The 11,482-nt window shown below is 32.1% G+C and overlaps 1 protein-coding gene across 1 annotated transcript in view; it reads right to left on the bottom strand.

Annotated features, from left to right (window-relative positions):
• Positions 1-1,582: 1,582 nt before the first annotated feature.
• Positions 1,583-11,482, bottom strand: part of LOC112452926 — a 10,178-nt gene continuing 278 nt past the window's right edge. The window contains exons 2-12 of the mRNA XM_025013390.1: positions 8,925-9,133; positions 8,592-8,746; positions 7,489-7,703; positions 6,257-6,401; positions 5,542-5,784; positions 4,034-4,406; positions 3,464-3,644; positions 3,109-3,272; positions 2,801-3,004; positions 2,541-2,708; positions 1,583-2,406 (exon numbers count right to left, since the gene is read on the bottom strand). Of these exons, the coding sequence (XP_024869158.1) occupies positions 1,820-2,406; positions 2,541-2,708; positions 2,801-3,004; positions 3,109-3,272; positions 3,464-3,644; positions 4,034-4,406; positions 5,542-5,784; positions 6,257-6,401; positions 7,489-7,703; positions 8,592-8,746; positions 8,925-9,021 (2,532 nt within the window). The 5' untranslated portion in view covers positions 9,022-9,133 and the 3' untranslated portion in view covers positions 1,583-1,819. The remainder of the gene's footprint in view (positions 2,407-2,540; positions 2,709-2,800; positions 3,005-3,108; positions 3,273-3,463; positions 3,645-4,033; positions 4,407-5,541; positions 5,785-6,256; positions 6,402-7,488; positions 7,704-8,591; positions 8,747-8,924; positions 9,134-11,482) is intronic.

The following is an 11,482-nucleotide window of genomic DNA, read 5'->3' as shown; positions in this document are numbered from 1 at the left end:
TACATACACATAATCGGATATGTGTCCAGGATGTTTTAGATCACCTATATACTATCCTTTTTTTCTCTGAAATGGACAGTGGCCGGAAGTTGGGAAAAAAATTCCCATTACTACAAAGCTTATCTGAAGTATCTAATAATAGTATTTCGGTTTTCCGGAAACTACCAAAAGTAGGATAAATCTCGGTCAAATCTGAAATTTTTAATTAGATCAAATTAGGTATTGTTGGAAAATTTTTTTAAAAATTAACAACATTTGCTTAACATTTTTATCGATATCACTTGCGGTTGGTAAGAAAAAGGAAATGTTTATTTAAAAAAAAAAAACATCTTTAAATTAAAAAAACTTATAATATCTTTTCAATAGACCTATTCAATAATACCTTACTCGTCTGTTTTAATTAAAAATTTAAGAGTTTACTACATTGCAGTTTTCGTTACTTCTGGTTTGTTTCTAAAAGCACCATCCGATTTATCGCATAAGGTTTGGTCTTGAAAATTTTAATTTAAACTTCCGATAACTTTTTATGTCTGGAAAAATGGACGACTTATAATCTGTGACATTTCTTTATTTTTCTTATAAACTGGAAGTGATATAAAAAAAATATTAAGCAAAAATGTTAAGCAAAAGTTGTTTGTTTTTAAAAGATTTATCTAACGACTTATCTATCTCACTCAACTTATATGTTCCTATTAAAAATTTTAGACCCAGACTTATCCTACTTCCGAAAGTTCTCGGAAAACTAAAATGCCACCGTTATATAGATAATTCAGATAGTCCTTGGCAATGAAAAATTTTTCCAATTTCTTTTTCCACTATCCATTTCCGAGAAGAAAGGATGGAACAAATGGTTTAAAATATTCTGTATACACACTATCACTCAAAAGTATTTGCCACCCCAGAAAAAATAGAAAAAATTGTAATTTTTTGCAGCAAACTTAATTTAAAGTGAAGATTATTATTACTTTACACAAAACTAATGTTATATTGATTTCCCTTACTTTTTAATTTCATGTAATTATTTTCCGTACGGAAAATCTCATAAATAATAAATACATTTTTCGAGATTATCAATGCACGTTGGTGTATCTAGAAACCAAAAATCAATTACAAAATTAATCAACCGGATGCCAAAACTGTGTAAGATAAACTGTGTAATGTAAACTGTAATAAAAAAACGGCCACATTAATGAGGCGAAAATTTAAAATTATGTTATTTTCTTGTCAAATTATTGTTTAACATTGTTTAAATAATATATAACTTATGTAATAAAACTTTTGAGCGGTAGTGTATATATAGTGTATATATCCTTAATTTTTGATAATCTGAATAAAATTATATATTATACATTTATATATCTATAACATATAATATAAATAATATAGTAATTATTGACAAAAGGACATAGCTTCAATGACCTTGGCTTGGACCTAATTAAGGTCACAATTCTGAGTAATCTTCAAAGTTTTAATTGTTGTGTTTATTAAAACATTATTGATAAATTAGTAAAATTTATATAAATATACACTTTTATGTACAATTGATAAATTGGATGCATTAGTTGGTTCAATTTATTAATGCATATTTTTTGAATCTTTAGAGTTATCCCTATTTAACTAATTATATGTGCCAATAAATACATTTTTTACCTCTTTCTTTTGCCTCTTTTATCTTTTTTCTTTCGAATAATTCAAATTTTAGATTTTTAATTTATTTTTTCTCTCTTAAAGCTACATAAAACTGCTCACGTTGTTATTGCATTCAATTCCTTAATTGACTACCGTTAAATTAGAAATCCTCAGGAATCCTTCTATAAACTCAATCGATATGCTTGTCGTTTTGGGATGTGCTCTGTTCGTTTTCCACTGTGATTTTACTCTGATCTAAATTATCAGTCTCAAAATTCGGATTAATAAAACAGCTCTCTTGCGTATCGCTTTCTTTAATCTTCGTTCGAATCGCATTGTCCTTTGTTGTTAATTTGTTCTCATGTGTTCTAATTGGATTTTGTTCAATTCCGTCAATGTTCCTAGCGTTTCTGATAGCTTCGATCTGAGTTAAATTCGGTTCATTCATTTTTTTGTTATTTTGCGATTCTTCTTTCAAAAATGCTTTATTATCATTTTCCATCGTGCTCTTGTTAATAATTCGTTCACTTCGCGGTTTTTCGTCTAAGCTAATATCAGTCGTGTGCTTCTCGGGGCTATCTTGTTCGTTAATTTTTTTCGGTTTCCGCTTCACAATATCATTGCCTTCGAGTTGAGACCGCTTCTTTAAATAAGTCATATTGAATATAAAATATATTATGCCGGTCACTAAAGTTACTACAGCGAAAATCCGATAGGTCGGTCTGGTGCCAAAATATTTCATTAGATAACCGCCGATCAAGCTTCCGGAGCCTTTGCCTATAAATAAAAAAATTAAGTGCATATTTATTATAATTTGCTTATAATTATAATTGGTAATAAATTATAATTATAATTGTTATTTATTGTTATTACCAAGAAGACTTGAACAGTTAAGTGAATCTATGACATACCAACTCCGTAATAAACCCCGCCAAGCAATCCTTGTATCGAGCTGTCGGTTGACGTGGTTGATAATTTCGCCGCGTAAGTGACGGCCGCGGTAAAGCTGAGAGACGTCGTAACCGACTCTAATGCCTCGAAGATTAAAGTAAGCCAAGGATCGTAAATCAAAGAATAGCCTGTGCAGGAAGCGCTTCATTATATCTTTAAACGCGCGTGTGTCCACGTTTGTTCTCCGTCAATTATTTCGCACCGTTATCGTCGTACTCACCGACGAGCCTGATGGCGTAAAACACGAAACCTATGAAAAGCACGTTCGCGTGACCAATCTTTGATATTATCGGTCCTGAGAGTGCCAACAACGGTATGCCGGCGATGCCGCCTACCGCTACCGTGATACCCATAAGCGATCTAGATCCACCCAGGTCCTGGATCAGCCAGAAGAGAAACGACTCGATGTATCCCCAAGCGGTACCTGTCGAAATCTTTCTTCCTCTTAAGTGCTGCTTTTTGTCCAGATAATTTGTCGCGAAACATCGTAGGAAAATTCGGGTCATATCGAGCAGTCTGGTAACTTACCGAGAATAAAACATGCGAGGAAGAGTACGGCAGTTTCGATGTTCCTTAGAACAGTCAAGACGTCGCGCACAACGTTCCTAGCAGGTGCCTTGAATTCTAAGTTGATCAGCAACATGAGGACACCCGATCCAAGTTTCAATGCCGCGTATAGGTAAAATGCCGGCCTGAAAAATTCATTAAACTTTAATTCGTGATTCAATAAGATCTAATTTTAAAGTCGCATAAATATATAAAGAGTCTTGAAAGTAAAGTCTCGTATAGAAAAATTTTCAATTTATCTTGGCACGTAGAATTATCCTTTTCCGATTGTGCCTCTGTTATAGGATATTTTGTATATCATGATTAAATTACTCGCCTAAAATCTGTGTATCCTTTACCCCTGCTAGCGTAATCTATTAGAATACCCGATAAGGGTGAGGAAATCATGCCTCCTATACTGCCATAAATTCTTTGAAGACCATAATCTGCCTCCTGCTCTCGCAATATTGCTATAACAGCACCTTCGAACATGGCAAAAGTTGTACCGCCAATAATACCTGAAACAAAGAATTTGACACCTTTATTTCTTGGTACATATTTATTTCGTAAAATTAATAATGTCGAAGCTAATATCACAACAACTACACAATACAGTTAAGAAGAAAGAAAAAACTCCAAGAAAAAAAATTATTCCTTGTAGTTTTTTGTGCTTAATTAAAGATGAAATCTAAAATGGCCATTTTATAACTTTAATATTAAATTTTTTAAACAAAATAACACCTTTTTGGAGGCCGGAATTATATTCAACATGAAAAATACTGTAAAGAACGATTACTTCCTTTCTTGGATTAAAAAAAAGTTACTTCTTGCTGAACTGTAATAACAATTAGAGATTTAAAAATCCCAATTATCCTGAGAGACAGTTGGAACGTTGAAATATGTATACCTATGAATACTCGAATGCCGAGATAAAGCCAGAACGTTAGCTTTATGTTGTATTCGATTTCCATATTCATGTTAGTGCACATTGCGTTGCGAGGCAAAGTAACTATGCATTTCTTGTTGCACTCGTTTGCGCTCAAGACTCGCTCGGTTGCTTCTAGATTCGCTTCGTGATCATAGAGCCGCATATGAATCGTGATTTGATTATCTGTAGAATCTGGATCGTTGCAAATAGATCTTCGAAAATCTCCTCCGGTCCAGGACATTTCTTCTGTCAAATACCTTTGCCGTTCTTCTTGTAAATCCTCTTCATCTTGTTTCAAACTTTTCATTTTCGATTTGTACAAATGATAATTTATCGTTCGGTTGATGTTATCCTAAAAAAAAAGAAATACGATATGTTTTTATCTCTTTTTTTTTAAGAAATAGTATATAGGCCAGTTATATTAGATATCGAACCTTCCAATTAATCTTTCCAGGTTGCAACCACTATTTATTAAAATTTACGTAATTTTTCGCATTATTATTGGACCATATTGCAAAGCCGTTTTTTGCAAAATGGCTCAATAATAATGCAAAAAATCACGTAATTTTTAATGAAAAATAATTATTTCGGTGCAAAACAAACGTTATCCGACCTGTGCGCAATATTGGATAACTTTGCGCGTTAATAAAAAAATCAGCGTTTGTCGTACAAAAAAAATACAAGAGTTCTTTTTTGTTGCAAATTTCGTCCACAACAAGATGCATACGATAAAATTCGTTTCAAATAAATTCTAAGACCTCAAAACAGCGAAAAACTAAGACTATTCCAAAAAATCAAAATTTTTTGCTTACACAGCTACAAACTAAAGAAAAAGAGTCTAAAAAATCGGTTACACCATGAAAAGTATTCTTTGTAGTTCTCAGATGATGTGTGATTGAGGGGGGTAGGGGGTGGAAATTTTTAATTCCATTTTAAATGACGGAAAAAAATCACCGGCGCAACATAAAAAAAAAACGATGAAATCGAGGGTTTTCGGGATCCGAGTCTCGGACTTTGACGGCGCGTGCAAGCTAAACGACTGACTTGACGATAAATGGTGTTCAGATAATTATTATAGATAATTTTACGCTCTACAAAAAAGGTACGTATAGTTAGTTACTCTATATTGCTTAGTTTTCGAGATATTTGAGAAAAAATAAAAAAATCGCGTTTTTTGTTGATAATATTGCTGATAACTTTTTATTGCGCGTTAATTTTGCGAAGCAAAATAAATCCCACTTATAGCACCTCAAATCAAAGTGATTTATGGTGGTTGCAACCTGGGAAGATTAATTGGAAGGTTAACCCCCTAAATTAGTCTAATGACTGGCCTAGTAAGTATTTTAGTTCATTTTTTTTAGAAATTTAATTTATGATACATAAAATATAAAAAGATGATGATAATTCCTGGATTATTGCCAATCTTTAGATGTTTTCGGATACACACGAATATAATTATGTTACGAAGTATACTATTCTTCTTCTACCTTCGATTTTATTAAACTATCAAATGCGCATGACGTATAATTTCTGTGCATTTTATGTGATGCTTCGATAGTAAAGTTATCGGTATCTTGGACGTGTCCCGACGGGGACGTACATGAAAATGAGAACAGCTGATCTGTTGGAAAGAAATAGTGTGTCTTCGAGACTTGCCGGATGGTAGTTTTAAAAAATTCATTATTTCTTAATTGCCGACGTTCCTTTATATCTTCCTGTTGACTAGTACTCTGTAATTAAGATATAATAACATTTATTAGCCTCGTAATGTTATTATGCATAAAACGATATGTCCATAAAAATATATAGTAAAGATAGTAGATATACATATAGTAAGACATAAAATACAAAAATGTACAAGAATAAAATTTTACTATTTAAATTCTGGAATTTATTTTTAACAATTCTTTTGCGTTCGATACTTTGCTGAAGGTAATGTCAAGGTAATAAAACGTTCTTTTTGACATTAAAAAAAATGGGCTATGTAATGTAATGCTGCAAGTACAGCCAAGTAGTTTTAATCGACAGATTTAGCAATGCGCACACATTGCACTGTACTCTCTTCGTGCGTTGGCCGGCAACCGGTATGTCTACCTTACTACCTAAGCTCACCGCTTATCCGTTATTCGATATTATAAGTATCGAGTATCCGTAACTCAGTAACAGGTAGTTTTGTTAACATACGTTCAATGCGCAACGTACCGTTGACAAGTCGCTCTGCGCGACAATATATTTGTATGAGGTATTAACGCCAGTCTGAAAATTGAGATGTTGGACTGTGTAAAGCCTCGATCTTAGAATCAGACCTCGATCCGTTTCGTTGTTCGTTTCTACGCGACACACGAATCTGCGAAAAAAAATTTGCTAATGTTTGAACTTTGTCCAGTATATAGGGTTGTAAATAAATGACTTCGAAGAAACCGTTTAAAATGTCACTTTGTAACTTTATGACTCTTTTATGGCTCGACTATTATTAAAACGTCATTATAATAAATAGTAACATTCATGGAATCTCATTCAGAGTTGGAGTTGTTCAAATTAATTTGAATCAAACAGGAAAACGGAATGTTTATATACTGTTGGAAAACAGTTTAATTTGTGTTAAATATAACATAAATCACATGTCCCAAACGGTCCACTCAAATTTTTGTGTTAATTTAACATATAATATGTTAAATTATGTGTTTGGATGTATGTCTTATGTAAGGATGTGTTAAATGGTAACACCTATGTTAAAATATTTCAACAGAAAGGAATTCTGATCGTAATAACTTGAGGTTAATTATGTGTACAATTAACACATAACTATGTTGAAATTAAGATTGTAAAATAAAATCAACACTCTTTTTCTGTAAATTTTAACAGATTTAATAAATACGTTTAAATTATGTTACTTTAACATATTTTTTTAATTGTTTTAATAATTGTAATTGATGCAATATTTTAATAATGTGTTGATTATTTTACACAAAAATTTTAACACAAGCACTCTTTTTAACAAAACTACAAAAATTTTCCAACAGAGTATGTCTATATACATATATGTATATATGCGTTTTACATGTTTGTATATATATAGGTACGTGTTTATGTGACAAAGCGTTTATCGCGATGGCACGAGATTACTATTCGTGATAACAATAACTTCCTCAATGCGCTACGTGATTTAAATTAATGACATAATATACAATGGACTAGAAAATGTCTCTAAAACATTAGAATATTGTATCTTCAAGGCATTAATGGTGATAAAAGGATTTACAAGACAAAAGACAAAAAAAAAACACATGCTTTGGGCTCAACACAGAGAAAGAAAAAAGAATAACATTTTTTAAATATTATGTAAGTGATATATTACGTAACACAATGAATTCGCAACGTTATTTCATTCCTGCGACGGAGCTAATGCTATGTAATTGCGACTTTTTGCTTACCCACAACTTTCTACTTTTACAGCGATCTCCGATTCTAGCTGCATCTCACACGGATGAGCCTGGCTCATTGTATGTAGTAGCGAACCGTTTCTACCTTCACAGCCGAGGTCCATGACTATCCTCTCTGGGAAATCTACTGTCACTCTGCCGATCGGCACCAGTAATAGCAATAACGCCGCTAAACCTCCGAACGTGGAAAATATCGATAGTAAAATCTGTCAAAAAGATTGATCGTTAAAGGTCTCAGTGATATGCTATTTTCACAAGTATACGTGTAGATAGTGACACAAGACGTGAAGAAATAAATGGCAAAATGGTAAAGGTGGACGAGAAAAATTCGAATGGTTGATGACAGAGGTGTACAAATCAAGGATTTTTTATGTCAACATCAATCGACAACATCTCATTCGAATCGAATCATTGAAATATAATTTTTAATTAACAATATCATTATTATTAGATTAAATTTGGACACATAGATAACAAGAGAATATTTTAATATAGAAAAATAATATTGATTATACAATATAATATACACTCTTCTTAAAACAAAAAAAAACATATTTAAATATTTAATATAAAACTAATAAAATATATTTTATTTAATGTCGCAGTAACTAAAATAATTAAACGAAAAATCGCAGATAAATTATTAAAATATCCTAACATAGTATCCAATAACATTATCCAATTACATTCATAGAAATTAAAATAAAATAATATAGTTAAATTTATTATCAATATATATAGCTTACTATTTTTTTACGCATATCTATTCAAACTTTTACTTTCAATTTGATAGGGTTACATGGCATGTCAAAATTTTGAAATAAACTTTTAAAGCGGCTACTAATGGGAAATATAATTTTATAAGATTGACAATATATATGATTCGTACTCGAACCGTCTAGATTCAAAATTTTCGAATAGTTCGGATTTGAATCATAGAAATTCGAATTCGAACCGAATTAAGTCTCATTCGATTCGATTCGAATTGATTTATATTCAAATAGTTCGCGCATCTCCAGTTGATGGTGAAAGTATCTCGCTCATACATTGGTATTATCTTGATATTTTTTATCGAGGAAAGTTAGTTAACTCACTCTGAAATTTCCTATCCGGTCGGCTAACATACCGGCAAGCGGCGGCATCACTATGGCCACAAGTGGAGTGATAGAACTCATTATCGCAGTCTCTTCCACGTTTATTCCCAATTCTCTCATGTGTATAGTCAAGTACGGATACAATACGTAAAGTGCTGAAGCAAAACCACAGCAAAAAGACTCGTTACCGCGCCAGAAATATTGTTTTGCTTACTTTTACTTACTTTTAATTCTACTTAATTATTTGATTGATTAGGGAATTAAGATATGATTAAGGGAACAAAAAGAGCGTAGGCTGTTACATTTGACTGTAGAAAATTGCTTTTTACTTACTGGAAGCGTGAATAAAAAATATTAACTTCAGCGGCATCAGCTCTTTCTGACGGAAATCCTTGCTGATTCTCCTGAAGAAGCTTTTGAGCATTATCATTTTGATGTTTTGTGCGTCTCTGGATTTGAATTGACGTCGTTGAATTAATTGAGCGTGAGCGATGTTCAATCTGTATTGTGCGTGTCTCCGCCGTACGTTATTGTTCCATTCTCTGCGTTTAACCAGATATTTTTCGATAATCACAGCAATTTATAATGACTTTGTGAATAACTTTTATTTGATTCGTAATAAAATAAAGGCTTTATAATTAACGTTAATTTGGTCAGTCGTCCCATCACTGTTATTGAAATGTACACGGTGGCCATGGCACAAAATGCCAATACGAATGTCACGTCTTTTTATGTAACAGTTTTACAATACCTTCTACCTCGTGGCATACATACATCAACATCAACTTCCGCTGGTTAGAATAAATAAAACGTTTACCGTATCGATTGGCCGAACGTACGAATTACTTGTTGTCAGGGAAGTTTAATTTGCGTAAATCTATTTGTTGACTTGTTGTAAAAAAAAAGTATATTGTATGTCCAAAAGCTCAATGTTCCGTATGCAAAAGCGGAGTATGTTTTGTTCAGGTGTAACAGATTGTGTAATCGACCGATATTATCATCATTTTTTGAAGTGTAGCTGCACGGTAGTAGCACGGCGAACGTACTTTTGCAATGCTTCGTCGGTATTACCAATTACGAGATGGAGCATCGTAATCAACATGAAATTGCTCGTTGTTAGTTGTTACCGGCATTCGGAGCGAGCATCATTATTATTTTAATTGCATAACTTGTACGCCGGCAGACCTTGCGGAAGAAGGCGAAGATATATATGATTGTCTTCTCAATAGATCGCCATGGAAGAATATGATTCAGAATTTGAGACAAAATTTCACGGATAATTTTCGGAAATATGTTTGAGCATGAAGTTCACGGATCTCGAAACTCAATTAACGATGATGCGATAACAAAAAACATTTTTTGTTCAAATATCAAAAAAGGGGAATAATTATTTTGCTCTTTTCTTTAGGCTTTTTTTTATTAAACTGATGACAAATAATTTAAGGTTTTAATATTTAGATAATTTGTTTGAATATTTACAATCTTAGTGATCGAAAAATATGAGAATTAAAGGATTCTTTGAAAAGAGTTCTAAATAAAGGGTTTTTTAAAAAATCCAAAATTAAAAATAAACTAAAAATTTTGCATTTATTTTTATGAAACGGCTTGAAATTGAAAAATATATAAATAGCAAATAAGCTTAGAGAAAAGATAATGTAAATTTTAACTATACTTTATCTATGCAACTATTCGCCAAGCACTTAGTAATGCTGAGCAGACCCGTTCTCCACTCAAGGTTTGACATGTCCTATGGATGAAAGATTGTGGATGTGCATAGAACCATGCTCTCTCTCTCTTTAAGAACAGTTAGAATTTCCTCGTTGGCAGTGAATGTCAGATAATTTCATCTTATAATACATCAAAAAGTGGCATACATGATTCATTTGATTACGGATAATAATGCAACATGAGAAAGAGAAAGAGAGATTCTCTTATTGAAAACATTTTCAAAGAATTTCTCGAAAAGCAATAAAAATATAATAATAAATACATTATTTTTTGCATATTATACGTATCTCGTAAAGTGTTAGGTATACATATATTGCATTGATAAAATCCCGCAATGTGCGATTTTCCGTAGGCAATAAAGATTGCAAAGTGGCAAATATATATTTGTGCCGCGATTGATTTTTAAAGCAGGTAAGAATGTTTTTTATATCAGATTAGATAGCATCTATACAATTACATAGCGATTTACAAGATTATAGTGCCACTTTATTGTTTCATAATGTTGCAACGTATGCGAATTGTTCTCATTACGAAAATGTCAGAACACGCGACGAATTACGAAACAAATAATGACTTTTTGCGATCAATCGCCTTTGAAAACGATAAGACACCTAAACTAATTACATATACTAAAATTTAAAAAAAGACCAAATCGTTATTCCAGGTTTTAAAATGTCAGAACACGCGACGAATTACAAATAAACAAATAATGACTTTTTGCGACCAATCGCCTTTGAAAACGATAAGACACCTAAACTAATTACATGTACTAAAGTTTAAAAAAAGAGCAAATCGTTATTCCAGGTTATCCATATATTTCGCCTAATTATAATATGTCGAACGTGTAAGACTATATAATTACCACACATAAGAAACTAACGAAAAAATAAGTCAAAAAGTAGAAAACAATGAAGAAAATGACCAAGTATGTGCGAATAACATATGTCTCGAACTAAAGATTTCCGTATATAGAGAACAAATAAGTAACATTGTTATGAGGATTTCTATGAAAATATACGCTCGAGTAGCCTTGGATAACATCTCCAGGAAAAACTTTCAAATGATTATTTAAATATGCTATTATCGCGCCGAGACTATGGAGCAATTACTTCCTTCTTGATTCGCGCGCATGCTGCAAATACCTTTAGTAGTTTATAGTATCT

This window comes from Temnothorax curvispinosus, unplaced genomic scaffold (genome assembly GCF_003070985.1).
Source record: "Temnothorax curvispinosus isolate PA1 unplaced genomic scaffold, ASM307098v1 QBEX01003826.1, whole genome shotgun sequence".
Taxonomy (NCBI): Eukaryota; Metazoa; Arthropoda; class Insecta; order Hymenoptera; family Formicidae; genus Temnothorax; species Temnothorax curvispinosus.
Note: the sequence above shows the minus strand (reverse complement) of the source record. Positions and strands in the feature narration are given on the sequence as shown.